The sequence below is a fragment of the Aspergillus tanneri genome (genome assembly GCF_003426965.1).
Source record: "Aspergillus tanneri strain NIH1004 chromosome Unknown AapTan_2_pilon_pilon_pilon, whole genome shotgun sequence".
Lineage (NCBI taxonomy): Eukaryota > Fungi > Ascomycota > Eurotiomycetes > Eurotiales > Aspergillaceae > Aspergillus > Aspergillus tanneri.
In genome coordinates, this window is record NW_022984629.1 from 374,387 (window position 1) to 389,018 (window position 14,632).

Here is a 14,632-nt window from a genome sequence, read left to right on the forward strand (position 1 = left end):
GTGGCAGGTCCAGGGCAGTCGATGTGATGTAGAAGATAGGAACTGAAGCCTCATCAATGATTGGAGACTACGGCGGACCAGAGCGACCAGAAATGCTACTACTGGCGTCAGTTCGGTACCCAAGAACTGCTGCTGCGGGGAAAGACGGGCATCACCATTCATGATATACAGCTTTTTGAAGAACAGACACTGCCAACCTTTTGATTTTTCCATTTTATCATAGCCACTCCTTCTTCTACGACTCTAAACCAAGCACCTAGTTAATCGTTTTACGTCCCTTAGCATAGAGAACATGGTGGATAGCAATGTCCCTCAGCCGGGGCCGGCCAAGTTGAAGCGCAATGCAGGCCCTGATGAATGGCTAGAGGCTGCAAAGGACTGCAAATATTTGTCGGAGCAGCATATGAAACAGCTATGTGAAATAGTCAAAGAGTACATGATGGAAGGTAAGCTTCTGCCGATGGAATGCCAATGGCCAGTTGATTGACGCTGCGCGCGATAAAAGAATCAAACATCCAGCCCGTTTCTACGCCCGTCACAGTCTGTGGTGATATCCATGGTCAATTTTATGATCTTCTAGAGCTCTTCCGTGTTTCTGGTGGTATGCCTGACCAGACCGAGGTTGAGCCACCAAAGACTTCGCCATCCATAATCACGTCTGACGACATTGAACCCCCTTACTCGATATCGGACCCAAAGTTGCGGAAGAAGTTGAAACAGCGGGACTCTATATCGGGTGGTAGCGACGTGTCGGCGTCCAATATTAGCCAACGTGATCGGTCCTCGAGTGCTGGGTCGACGGATATTACAGTCAACAGGAACTTTGTCTTCCTCGGTGATTACGTTGATCGGGGATATTTTAGTTTGGAGACTTTAACTTTGCTATTATGTCTAAAAGCAAAGTAGGTAATCCAAACGATGGGGGTTTCTATTGTCCAGTGGCTGGATGCTGATTGTTCGGACGCAGGTTCCCGGATCGAGTGACCCTGGTGCGTGGAAATCACGAGTCTCGTCAGATCACTCAAGTGTATGGATTCTACGAAGAATGCTTCCAGAAATATGGGAATGCATCCGTGTGGAAGGCTTGTTGTCAGGTGTTTGACTTTATGACACTGGGCGCTATTATTGATGGAAGAGTGCTATGTGTGCATGGAGGACTGAGCCCAGAAATCAGGACATTGGATCAAGTACGGGTGGTTGCGAGAGCCCAGGAGATTCCTCATGAAGGTGCCTTCTGCGACTTAGTTTGGTCTGATCCGGACGACGTGGAAACATGGGCGGTTAGCCCAAGAGGAGCTGGTAAGGTTGCTTCGTTAGGGCTTTTGATATCTTTTACTGACAATAGGATTAGGCTGGTTGTTCGGGGACAAGGTGGCTGATGAATTCTGCCACGTTAATGATTTGACACTGATCGCGCGCGCCCATCAGCTGGTGAATGAAGGTTACAAGTACCATTTTGCAAACCAGAACGTGGTCACTGTCTGGAGTGCACCAAATTACTGCTACAGGTGCGGCAATCTGGCGTCTGTTTGTGAGATTGGGGACGATCTACGACCGACATTTAAGCTATTCAGTGCCGTCGGCGACGACCAACGGCATGTTCCGACATCGCGGCCAGGCCGCAGCGAGTACTTTTGTAAGATATTGCATGGCTGTCTCTAGGCATGATCGTGGTTAGGATGGAACCCACGAGGGAAATGATATGCACCGGCGCTGGCGTTCGGGGAGTTGTTGTGGATATGGGCGATGCTCTTCAGTTAAGGGTGTTGAGTACCTTCTATATAACGATTTTAGAGCACAATAATGATGTTGTCACGTTGAACACACCTGCTGTTTTGGGCTGGGAAGTCGATGTTTGTGAATGGTGTTATTGTTTATGGTCTGAATAGCTGGTTGCTAGATCCTGAACCAACAACTACCATTTCCTATAATCTGGAGTATCCTTCTACCATTACCATTAGTGCGACGGATTATAGCATCAGTATCAGCGGAGTGGCTCTGCTGGGTGCCCGCACGCCTCGGCACGGATACGAAGCAGGCTTCCCCTATGCAGTTCCCCCCGGAATCGATACCGGAACTTCGGGACACATCGCGGAGACGTCCTCATAAGGACGATGTTTAGCAACATAGAGCACTGGCGATTCTCTACTGCATTTGACCTCCACAAAGCTAGATCTTCATCTCACTCACAGTTGCATACACCACCGGGAGCCAAAAACATTAAAACTAGTACGAACCCAAACATGTCCCGAAAGGTCGACGTCCTAATATGCGGAAGTGGCTGGCCTCTGCGGCGACATAGCTCGCCCGCTACGGGATCAAATACAAAGTGCTCGAGCGACGAGACGGACCGATGACGATGGGTCAAGCAGATGGGGTGCGTTGTCGCACGGTGGAGATCTTCGAGAGCTTCGAGATAGGTGAGGTCCTCCTGTTGAGTCGTACCATGTTCTCGAAGTTGTGTCCTCGGCGGACAATGATAGGTCGGGGAAGATTCAACGAACAGGCTGGACGGCGGACTCTCAGCCTGGGTTGTCGCATCAGACACAGGTGACTCTGAATCAGGCGCGGGTTAGCCCACATTGAATGAGGCGATGACAAGGTTTAATAGGTAGGGGATTGATTACGGGTATAATGTTACTGATGTGGAGGTTGATGGGCAATTGGTTGGTAATGCACAAGCGTATCCTGTTACGGTCACTGCTGAGAGGGGAGGGATGAAGGAGGTTTTTGAAGCAAAATATGTTTTTGTACGCGTGATTTCCTCCGGTGTATATTCCTGGTTTGATTCCAAATGGGGTGGATCTCTTCTCACATGTTTAAGCATGTGACGGCGCACATATTACTGTTCGCAAGTTACTGGAATATACGATGACCGAAGACAGTAGTGATACCGTCTGGGGCGTGATGTGCATGGTGCCACAACCAGACTACCCGGACATCCGAAAGAAGTCGAGCATTCGCTCCAAAGCAGACAATGTGCAAATTATCGCACGGGAAGGGGATAGCAACAATCTCACACGGTTCTACATCGAGGTTCCAGAAGGCACCAGACAGAAAGATGTGAAGTTGGAGAATATCCAGCAGGCAGCAAGGAACATCTTCTGCCAATTTAACGTGGATTTTACAGAGACGGTGACGGCCGGCCTACTCGATCGGACAACTCCACGCGGCCATTTTCACAAGGACTACCGCGTCTTCCTCGCGGGAGATGCATGTTATACGCATTCGCCCAAGGCCGGTCATAAACTTCAGTTTACAGGATTGGAGCAAATATTGGCTGGAAATTGGCCATGGATTTAAAGGGATTGGAGATGCCGTCGTTACTAGAGACGTGCGTTCTGGAGAGGCAGATGGTGCATATTGATCTTACTAAGATCAATCGGTATTTCTCCAAACTCTTCTCCACGGAAGGAGATATCTCTTTTGACTGAATTCCAGGAAGAATTTATTAAATCAGGGAAATATATAGCTGGCATGATTACTGAGTATAATAATACATCTGCGATCACCTCCAATATGGACTGATCGGAGACTCTTGTTAAAAACGTCGTAGTGGGGATAAGATTACCAAGTGCCCAGGTCTTGCGGTTCTGTGATTCCAAACCTTGCAACTGATGACGGCGTTGAAGTCGGGGTGGCTGGTGGCGAGTCATGGCGTTCGTGGGAGGTATCAGCTTGGCGGAGAACAAGATTCGACTGGGGAAGGTAAGGCGTACAAATCTTCATCGTTGCTCATTACCGTATGTAATTCTGAAGACAAAACACAACCTCCGTTACCTCATCCCAAACAAGAGCCCCATACCTCAGTTCCATCCCAAGGATTCGGATATAGAGAGCTTGATCAAGTCCATTCTCGTGGCATATGGAAAATGACACGACATGGAGCTGGAGGAAATCCCCGAATGCTTTTACCCTGCTACAGGAAAGAACCAGGCCAAGGGTGCGCTTCCTAGCTGTGATACTTAACCACGCATGACGCCGACAAACGGCTAGTCCTACATAAAATCTACTTTGGCGACGAGAGTTATAATAAAGGGCACAGCCATGCTTATGAATTCCTTGGTATTAGCCCTCAGAGTGGAGCAATTGTTCTTGTGCGGCCAGATCAGTGTAAGTGCTCCTGCAAGTAAATTGGAATAGCAATAATATTAACGAAGACAGACGGTTCGGTTGTGATAGCCTGGACGACTTCGAGATGGTTGGACTGTTCTTTGCGGAGTTCATGATTCCGTGAGAGAGATAATCTACAATGTCTGGTAATAAGTTGTGATTGTATACTTTTTATGCTACAGACCGATGATTTATGGATAAGTTGTGAGGAAGAAGTTCAAATACTTTAAATGGAAATAGACACTGGTTCAACAGCTGCATGCTTACTAATTCTGCACCATTCGACCCCCAGCAAGTGACTCAAAGAAGGGACTCAAAGTAATACGACAACATACTAGTATAACAACCAACACTCCTCACTCTCTCAATCCACACACCACTAACCTTCACAATGACCTCCCCACAACCACCACCTTTTACTTACTCCCCTCATCTCCATGAGTACTCCCTTCCCCTGTCAACATTTTCCGCCCTGAAACCCCAATACACAGACTTCGTAGTCGGAGGTCTAGTCTTCTCCCCCACCTACAAGACATCCACAGCCTTAACCCCAGATCCTAGCTCCAACTCCTACTCCAACTCTGCTCGCGTCCTGCTCCTACAGCGCTCCATGTCTGACTCCTATGGCGGATACTGGGAGGGTCCTGGCGGACTGTGTGAGCGCACCGATGCATCGATCCTCGAGGGTGCAGCGCGAGAAGTGAGGGAGGAAACCGGGCTGCATGTATCTCACTTTGTGGAGCTCGTATCGGTCGATCAATGGGTGAGATCGAAACCGGATCGGGTCTATCATGTGGCGAAGTTTACCTTCTTGTTGGATGTTTGGGAGGCCTCTGGTTCTTGTTCCGATGATGGTGGGGAGGGGGGTGGCATGGAAGACTCGCGATGGGAGGATAAGGTGAAAGTAGAGCCTACAGAACATGAAGCGTTTGAGTGGGCGACGGAGGAGGAGGTTCGTGAAGGAGTGGGAAAAGGGACAGGGAGATATAAGTTTGTAGGAGACCAGGGGAGGAATCTACTGGCAGCGTTTCAGTTGCTGGCGAGATGATACTATCAGGGACCAGAGGAGTACATTTGTGACTATGCGATGCCCTGTTGTTACACTATTGATTGAAAAAAGGACACAGAATAGCAGGTGAAAGTTGGAAGAACAAACAAACGCTGTTTACATCATACCAAGATATCTTCAACTGGAAGAACCCCCTTGGCCTGCAGCTCTAGTGCAACTCGATCAACTTCCTTCCATACACGAAGAATATTTCCACCGGCTACTTTGGCTGCCTCTTCGTCGCTAACGCCGCGTTGGAGGAGCTCGGCAATCAGGCTGGGGAATTTGGACACGTCTTCAAGGCCACGAGGACCAGATGGAATCCCGTCAAAATCACTCCCGAGTCCCACATGATCAAATCCGATATGGGCGCCAATGTACAAAATGTGGTCTGCCACCCGTTCCAACGTTGCGTGGGTAGGGTCAGGATCGGGAATGCCGTTGGGGTTGTCCGAGGCGGTACAGGAGATAAAGTCGGGAGAAAAGTTGACCATAACAAGCGACTCCCGAGCTTTGACCAGCTCCAGTATATCATCTGGAACATTACGTGGATGCGGACAGATTGCATACGCAGAGCTATGGCTGAAAATCACCGGCGCCTGACTACCAGTCCAGCCGTCTTTCCCTCCAAGGACGTCATGCATTGTGTCTACGCTCACGTGGGCCAGATCGACAATCATCCCAAGGCGATTCATCTCCAGTATCAGATCCTTGCCGGCGTCACTAACACCATTCCACAACGGCTCTGATTTTTTGATGCCTCCACCTGGAAGCTCAACGATAGCTGCATCGGCATAGCGATTGTGACAGTTGTGAGTCAATGTTGCGTAGGAAACACCTCGCTCATAGAAGTGGCGCAAATAGGCTAACGAGTTACCAATCGAGTGCAACCCTTCTATGCCCATAGGGGAGATAATTTTTCCATCTCGGAAAGCCTGCAAGGCGGTGGAGCCGTTGGGGGGCGTGGAGAATGTGTCCGGATAGGCTTGTTGAAGACGGAACATCACATCAACAGCCTCTATCGTGTGGCGGACACCTGTTTTCTTGATTTAAGTACGAGTAAGCAAGGAAAGGACCGTTCATGCTCTTACTGGCGGCATAATTTGCGTCCGAGAAATCGGTCCCGTTCTCGGGGCACTCTGTGAAAACACTCCAAAAAGTGCCTCCCACTTGGCCCTGCGAAAGCCGAGGCAGATCAACATGGCCGACCATGTTGCCCTGAGAAAAAGGGATGGTGAAATTTTTCTGATAAATACGATTTTGGAAGTTCTCGCGGATCAAAATCGGAAGATCGTCGTGACCATCTATGGCAAGGTCTAAGTACGAATTCTCACCATACATAGTACTGTTCAAGATACCTACCGATCAACGGGATTTCCGACAAAATCTTTTCTACTCTCTCTTCAATGCTGAGGGTGTGCCTCAGATTGAGGGCGCTGGTTGCCGTAACCAAAAGTCCTGCTAGCAGGAGACTGAGCAAGAGATTCCAGGCTCTGTGCTTTACAGGAAACTTAACAGCATGGCGAGGAGTAATTGCGTCGCATTTTCGACGATCAGGTGGAAGAGAACGGTCTCCGGGCAGTACGCCTCTTTTATTGGACATTGCACTGATTGTATGAATGCGGCACTAAGATTGGACGACGAAGCTAGAGAGATGATAACGTCAATAGTAGGAGGCTGGGAAAGCACGTGTGGTCTGCAGGACAAAGAATCGAAAAGTACCGATAATGTTTTATCCGACCACCGGGTCCTTTATAGCTAATACAGATTACATGGGGTGATTCGGTCACTTTTAAGATGTTCGTGTATTAAGCTGAATAATCGAAATCGGTTCGTGGAGCAGGAGCGCTAAGGAAGGGATAGACCGGAGTCCGAAGTAAGACCAGGATGATAATAAATTAGTCGCAGTTAAACTCATTATGTAACCAGTCGTTTGAATTCCCAGATATAGTTCCAGTAATAACTGATTCAACAGCGGAATATCTACAAGTAGGATAACAATATGCTGCAGACCGGAAACTGTATATAAACCACCTGCTACCTATTCTACAATGCCCTCTTGACTGAATGCCTAAGCTCTGCTATATACGCTTTGTGCCCCGCCAAACTGACGACGACAGTGATGGTTTCCTTTTCTGGAAGAGTGGATCGAAGGGAAATATGCGGGAACCAATCAGCGTCGTCGCCTGGTCACTCAGAAAATTCGTTTTCCTCTGATTAGTAAGATATCAATAGTGGGTGCAATTAGCACCAAATATTCATCGACACAACTTCAACCGCTCTACCACAGTTGCTGGTTGCATCCGATCCAACCATCGTTCAAATCCCCATAGGGTCTTACAGCACTGCAAAGCGTATTTCCAATTTCTTTCTTCTTCAATACCTTCGTTATAGACACTGAGTGTGCAATGCCTCAACTGACGCCCTGTTGCCCCTCTTAAGCTTGAAAGCGCTCCACACGCAATCCAACTCATTGCTCGTTTTTATTTGATCTACGACCGGGGAAGAATCGCCTCTTTATTTATTTTAATTTTTTTTTTTGGGGGGGGGGGCCTGTCATGGCAGCGAACAATGTGTTCGAAGGTATGCTTCGTTGCTAAGAGCAATTCTTTGGCTTCCGTTTGTGGCTGACGCATAACCTTGAATCTCAGGTCTATTGACCTTCTGGCATTCTTACCGTCTTCCTGTTCTTGTGGCCGTCTTTTCAATAGTTATTATTGTATGGGCTTATCGCAAACTTCAACCTAAATCGAAAACCGCCGCCGCATCGTCAGTCCCAACATCGCCTCGGAGTCAGTCGCCACGGAAGGCCGAAAAAGAAACGTTGGGTGATATCAAACAGGGTACTGAAGAGAAGAACACCCAACGTTTAGCGGAGAATGAGACTCTCGCAAAATCTGCATCGGGTCCCAAGAGGCTGTCTGGCAAGAAGCCGCTGAAAGTTGCTGGTCGACGTGGGGGATCCGATCAGGGAGCCCCTTTGTCCTTTATTCAGCCCATCATATTTTTTGCGTCATTGACAGGGACCACCGAGAGATACGCACAGAAGCTGCAAGAGGACCTCCGTGTTGCCACGCAGAACCAAGCCGATCCTGAGAACCATGAACGCGGCATTCTTTCTCCCCAAATCCATGACCTGTCATACGTTGACTTCGATGACTACTTTACTACTGCGCCTAAACCTCCGCCAACATCACCAGGAACTCGCTACTTGTATTGCTTATTGATCCCTACATATAACATCGATACCGTTCTCAATACGTTCCTGGACCATTTGAATGAGACCCACAATGACTTCCGTATCGACACGGGATCTTTGTCAAGCTTGGCTGGCTATGCCGTCTTTGGGTTTGGGGATAAGGAAGGTTGGCCTACAGAAGAGGAAGGATTCTGCTCACAGGCCAAGGAACTGGACAGATGGATGGCCAAACTCACTGGCCGGAAGAGAGCTTATCCTCTGGGATTTGGTGACGTGAAGAATGACGCCGAGTCTGCCCTCAAAGAATGGTCTCATGGAATGCAAGATGTCATGGCCGATATCTTGGCAAGTGGTGGCCTGGGTGAGGGTGTTCCCGGAAGTGGTGATCCTCTGGAAAGTGACGACGAGGACCTTGAGGATGCCTCAGACGATAACAAATCGAAATCCCGCAAGAAGGCTCAAAATGTTGTGGACTTGGAAGACATCAAAATGGCTGCCGAAAACCAGGGCGGATCAGGGTCGCCTATCCCAGTGGATTTTACCACTGACGGCAAGTCATCTGCATTGCCTAGCCAATTGACTGCGAAGGAAATGGTCCCCAAAACGTCTCCCACATACGCCGCTTTGACTAAGCAGGGGTATACAATTGTTGGATCCCACTCTGGTGTCAAAATTTGCCGTTGGACCAAGTCGGCCCTACGTGGCCGTGGCTCATGCTACAAGTATTCTTTCTATGGTATTCGGTCTCATCTTTGCATGGAGGCGACTCCGTCTCTTTCATGTAGCAACAAATGTATCTTTTGTTGGCGACATGGTACTAATCCCGTTGGAACCACTTGGCGCTGGAAGGTTGATTCCCCTGAGTTGATTTTTCAGGGAGTTAAAGAAGGCCACTATAAAAAGATTAAGATGATGCGTGGTGTGCCCGGTGTGCGAGCGGAACGGTTCGCAGAGGCTATGCGTATCCGACACTGTGCTCTCAGTTTGGTCGGCGAGCCTATCTTTTATCCCCACATCAACGAGTTCCTGGATATGCTGCACACCGAGCATATTTCTAGCTTCCTTGTCTGCAACGCCCAACACCCTGATCAATTGGAGGCCTTGAAGCGTGTTACGCAACTGTATGTATCCATTGACGCAAGTAACCGCGAGAGTTTGCGGAAGATTGACCGCCCTCTTCACCGGGATTTCTGGGAACGCTTCCAACGCTGCCTGGATATCTTACGAGAAAAGCGTCATGTGCAACGCACTGTATTCCGGCTTACACTAGTCAAAGGCTTTAATGTCGACGATGAAGTAATTGGGTACGCCAATCTTGTTGAAAAAGCGCTGCCCTGTTTTATTGAGATTAAGGGGGTGACATACTGTGGCACAAGCACCAGCGCGGGAGCGGGACTGACCATGCAAAATGTCCCATTTTATGAGGAGGTCACTGCATTTGTTGTTGCCCTAAACAAAGAACTTGAGCGCCGTGGCCTCCAGTACGGCATCGCTGCAGAGCATGCACACAGTTGCTGTGTGTTGATTGCATCGGAGCGTTTCCATGTCAACGGAAAGTGGCACTCTCGCATCGACTACGACCGTTTCTTCGAATTATTGGAAAAGGAGAAAGCTGATGGCACTTCTTTCTCTCCCGAGGACTACATGAGGGAAACAGAGGAATGGGCGCAGTGGGGAAATGGTGGCTTCGACCCGAACGATGAGCGGGTGTACAAGAAGGGTAAAAACAAGGCTATTCAGGCTGCTCCAGAGTCTTGAAATCTGCATAAACCACTTCTGTCTATGTGGAGTTCTACCCTATGACTTGACTGTCAGTAGCCTTATATCCCCCACACCGTTGTTTTGCATAACCAATGGTGCATGGCGACCGGCTAGTATTGGCCAGTGTCAATCACAATGCTGCCAACAGGATTCCGAAGCTATTTCGCTAGTCTCGACTTTGAAAACGGGTTAGTTGTTTTCATGACTTGGAATGTATGATTGATGTTGCATTTCGAACAGAGTTATGTTAAATGCAATTATTTTGAACCCATTTGCGTTGCAAAGTTTACAAAACATTGGTTTCCTGGAATCATCTCGTGTACATTAAATTGCATTCCACACGAAGCTACCATCATGTATTTACTGAGTACGAATGTTGCTATTTGGAGCATAGGCTGCACTAAGTAGACGCGATTCAACAAACGGCTTGCGTGACTTTGACTTAACGCCAGTAGCATAGCAAACACGGAAGCAAATATTTATTTGATCCGAACCACGCTTGTCATCAATCGAATTCTACCATGAGATGAGTCATATAATGCACACTCTCACACCCTCCAGTTTAGATCTATATTGTGACTGTGCAAGACTCAGTCTACCAGCATAGGAGTGTGACATCAGACAGAAGTCTGGACAGGTTCGTCCTCTTCATCCGGGAATGACCGGGACCAAGACTTGAATTGTCGTGCAGGTAGTCCCATCTCAAACATACGGTCTATCTCCATGGGCTTCCGATCCTTCATTTCCGGAACGATGAACCAGGTCCCGACCAAGGCTATCGCACAGAATCCAGTAAATACGAATCCTGTTTTGGCGCGAAGAGCGCCTTCATCTGGGTTGAATATGTAAGGCAAAACGAGACCGAAGACCCCGGTAGAGAGGCCATTTACCAGCCAGCCTAAACCCTGAGTCTTTCCGCGCAAACGAAGAGCAGATGCCTCTGCTGCGACGACGTATGATGCGGGCCAGGCACTGAAACCACAGGTCATGATCACCACCATTAAACTGACGGCAGTCCACCTGAGATATTCCAAATTAGCCACCCGAAGACCAGGCCGTATTCGGAGGAAGACTCACCAGACTGTAACTATTCCCTGAAAACAGCCGACAATTCCCATGGCGGTCCAGAGGATGGTTGAGATGAACAGACCCACCAGCATGAGAGGCACACGACCAAATTTGATCAGCGTCCACATACTCACTATATTAGCAACCAGACCTAGTGCGATACCAACCTGTAGGAACAGGAGACTGTTGGTAGCTCCCATGCCGACAGTTTGCAAAAAATAACTAGCCTTGGCTAATAGCGCTAACCCGAAGAACTGAGGGATCAAGTTGGCAAACAAAACAATCATGGTGCGTCGGCGGTTAGCGCCACGGAAACATTCGATATAGCTCCCTTCTTGATTGCCATTTCCTTCGGTTTCCAGACTCAGGGATAGGCGTACTTGCGCCAAGTTCGCATCCGAATCAACAGAGGCTGAATCTAATCGTCGCTGTGCCTTCCTCGCAGCGTCTATTCGGTTTTTACGAACGAGATACGTTGGACTTTCAGGTAGAATAATCGAAACGATGAAGGGAATAGCCGAGAACGCCCATTGCGACCCGATACATCTCTCGTATCCACTGGACCCCGGGGCATCCAGGGATGTGAAGACGACCACGCTACCTATCAGCTGTCCCAGCAACGTGAATAAGGGGAAGAATGCTAGGATCGGACCTCGTAGCGCGGGGGGAAGCACCTCCGACATGTACGTTTGTGTGGTACACATAATCATGTTGACAGCGAACCCCTGAACGATCTTGGCAACCAGGAAGACAGATCGGCGAGAGTCAATATCACTAGGGAGGTTCGAGACGTAGGCCACTGCGACTGCTGCAGCGGAGATGATGCTCGCGAGAGCTAGTGAAAATGGGCGACCCGTACGATCCTGTACGAATCCTCCAGTGAGGGAGCCAAATATTCCCCCGATGGGGTTCCCAGCGTTCCAGAGGCCCAGCCAAAGAGAAGGGATGATCAAGCTGCCGTCGAGTTTGCGACCGAAATCCCGTCTGTGTGGAGTTAGAGTTTCAATTTGCTTAATAGAGGGAAGTTCTCTTACTGGAATTCTGGCATCGATGATACATTTCCCACAATTACGAGGTCATAACCATATAACAGGATCCCCGAGGTCAAGGCGAGACAGTATGCGGCTATCTTGGGGGATCGTTTGCACGAGGTTATGAGAGAGGGAGTCTTGCTGGGGGTGGCTGGCGAGGAGATGATGTGTTCATGCTTAACTGACGATTTATCTCCAGTATCAAGCATGGTTTTAATCTCGGAGAGAATGCTAGATCCCTCCCTTCGCGTTCTTCAGGACATATGGAAAGACTTAATGAAATAAGGACTGTCTGACACCCACCCATATTGCACATGATATCCAATTTTGGCAACGGGACGGAATATTAAAAGTTTAGTTTGAGGACCAATCGCCAGTGATGCTGTGACGATATAAGTCAACCCAAGGAAAGGTCGATTCTTGATCGGTCTCTCATGTTACCGTTGGTTGGTAGACCGGTCCCTTTTCAGGTGGGGTTTCTCAAAATATGGTTTCCCCGCAGGAAAATCATCTAGGCGATGTAACCGTATCTGCACTGTTTGTCTTTGTCCGAGGCATTCATACATGGCTATTTGCCTTGCCCTAATCCGAGGTGTGGTGACGTTAAAACTGGAATTTACATTTTTACTCCTGGAAAGGGTCTACCTCAATACCCTATTGAATCCCAGTAGGCTGCTTAGACCAGGGTAGTAATAGATAGACCATTGGAATAAGTGAACAGGAATTATCAACAGTGATAGATGCATTACAATGTGCATATGTGTATATGCTACCCCTGTCAAACAACCATTATCCTTTTTTGGGTTGATAGCAGCCGTCGGAGAATTATCCGGTTCAGCCGACCTGTGTCCTGCATCTGATGAGGAACCTCAAATCCACGAACTAACCTCCATTACTTGATTTCTTCAGAGCCAAGCAATATAGATAAACTCAAAGAACCTGGAAATCTGCATCTGAGTGACTTAATATCTGATTCAATGGCTCTTACAGTCAAAGGATCAAATATGTAAATAGGCTAAATTGTTGAGAATCTCGGGGAAGAAGCTATGTTGTGAGGTGCTAGGATAGCGGTGACTGGATAGTATGTTAAAACTATCGGTGTGATCTAGTATCGCATGGTGAGTGTGTTGTTCTATTTAGGAGAGAGAGCGTAGATAAATGCTTCCTTATGTCTACGTGTCCTTTAGCCCCTTAGCCCCTTGCGTGTGATATGTCAGATAGCTTCAGACTAGGATACCCGAAGGTGCCTTAGGCATCCTGGTTTTTAACACTCCCCCCTTAGACTAGTCCTGCGGACATAGTTCGCATATCCCTATCTATTATAGTTATTTTTCCACCTCTTTTACCATCTCCCCCTGTTTACTAATCCCATCTTGCTGCGATGTTGCATTGGTGTCTGCGATCTATTTATACTTGTTAACCCGGGGAACAAGTTCATTGTCAGCTAACACAAAGCTTTTTATATAAGTTATGTTAGGTACGCATCTTTACTATTAGAGTCAGAATCGGAATCTGGGTTTGATTAAGATAGTTTAGGAACTAAACTAGATTTCTCTCCTTTAAAGCCAGATTACAAGTTTCACTATACACACGTGCTTTTCTTTGTTTTTTCTAGCAGCGCTTTTAAAGTTTTATATATAGCTTTTTAAGTTTGGAGCGATTTGGACACTTATCCCATGGGTATTTGTTATCACATATAATATAACAGGGTTCTTTATTTTTTTTAGCAGCAGCTCGATGCGATTGCTTTCTTGGCTTATAGTTAAAGCTTTTACTAGAGATACTATGTTGCTAACAAGAATCCTTATTATATCTTTAATCGCGTGCGTCTCGGTGTCTTAAACAGCTATAATTATAATTGCGATTATATTATCGGCTGCGAGATCCCTTTTAACCTTTCTAGCAGTTTTAAGCCAGGTATATATTTTTAACTTTCGCACTTTTTAACTTATCCTTCTTTTTTTCCAGCGTTTCAAGGGCGTTGTTAATGTCTTTTTTAAAGACTCCTTAGGTATTAAGTGTATCTCGTACCGCTTCGTACTTCTCCGGGAGCGATGCGAGAAGTTAGTTAAATATTATTTTTTTATTTAAGGCCTCTTGCATGTATAGTAACTTCGCTTGTAATTTTTATACTGTTTTACAAAGTTGGTCGTGAGCGTCCCGAATAGAGATATTATCTAGTTTACGATAGCTATAAAACTTAGCCAGTTTCTCTTGTATAACACTAGGTTGTAATAATTACTATTTCTTTTCTAAGGCCTTAAACTGCTGTCTTGCAGTATTATATTAGTCTAGGAGGTCGTGTTCGCTGTCGGGAACAAGTTGTTAAATAAAAATAGTAATAGCTCTGTTTGCATGTTAGTCTGGTTATTCTAGACCTGTAATAATCCACCAAAGCTTTTTGCTATCCAC

The 14,632-nt window shown here is 47.4% G+C and overlaps 6 protein-coding genes across 6 annotated transcripts; 4 read left to right on the forward strand and 2 right to left on the reverse strand.

The window, feature by feature from the left end:
• Positions 1-292: 292 nt before the first annotated feature.
• Positions 293-2,109, forward strand: sitA (TOR signaling pathway phosphatase SitA; the record flags this gene model as incomplete). Its single annotated transcript, XM_033564841.1, has 5 exons — positions 293-446; positions 506-902; positions 968-1,299; positions 1,352-1,636; positions 1,901-2,109. 5 exons carry the CDS (start codon positions 293-295, stop codon positions 2,107-2,109), a joined length of 1,377 nt encoding a protein of 458 aa, XP_033430598.1.
• Positions 2,110-2,871: 762 nt separating this feature from the next.
• ATNIH1004_000116 (putative phenol 2-monooxygenase) lies at positions 2,872-3,303 on the forward strand (the record flags this gene model as incomplete). The annotated part of the gene is made up of 1 exon (XM_033564842.1): positions 2,872-3,303. One exon carries the CDS (start codon positions 2,872-2,874, stop codon positions 3,301-3,303), a length of 432 nt encoding a protein of 143 aa, XP_033430599.1.
• A 1,201-nt stretch (positions 3,304-4,504) lies between these two features.
• On the forward strand, positions 4,505-5,161 carry ATNIH1004_000117 (NUDIX hydrolase; the record flags this gene model as incomplete). The annotated part of the gene is made up of 1 exon (XM_033564843.1): positions 4,505-5,161. The coding sequence occupies one exon, from the start codon at positions 4,505-4,507 to the stop codon at positions 5,159-5,161; it is 657 nt and encodes a 218-aa protein (XP_033430600.1).
• A 122-nt stretch (positions 5,162-5,283) lies between these two features.
• On the reverse strand, positions 5,284-6,764 carry ATNIH1004_000118 (putative dipeptidase; the record flags this gene model as incomplete). The annotated part of the gene is made up of 3 exons (XM_033564844.1): positions 5,284-6,197; positions 6,253-6,465; positions 6,524-6,764. 3 exons carry the CDS (start codon positions 6,762-6,764, stop codon positions 5,284-5,286), a joined length of 1,368 nt encoding a protein of 455 aa, XP_033430601.1.
• Positions 6,765-7,719: 955 nt separating this feature from the next.
• Positions 7,720-10,118, forward strand: ATNIH1004_000119 (flavodoxin and radical SAM domain protein; the record flags this gene model as incomplete). Its single annotated transcript, XM_033564845.1, has 2 exons — positions 7,720-7,744; positions 7,813-10,118. The coding sequence occupies 2 exons, from the start codon at positions 7,720-7,722 to the stop codon at positions 10,116-10,118; spliced, it is 2,331 nt and encodes a 776-aa protein (XP_033430602.1).
• Positions 10,119-10,738: 620 nt separating this feature from the next.
• ATNIH1004_000120 (uncharacterized protein) lies at positions 10,739-12,429 on the reverse strand (the record flags this gene model as incomplete). The annotated part of the gene is made up of 3 exons (XM_033564846.1): positions 10,739-11,141; positions 11,199-12,173; positions 12,224-12,429. The coding sequence occupies 3 exons, from the start codon at positions 12,427-12,429 to the stop codon at positions 10,739-10,741; spliced, it is 1,584 nt and encodes a 527-aa protein (XP_033430603.1).
• Positions 12,430-14,632: the final 2,203 nt, after the last annotated feature.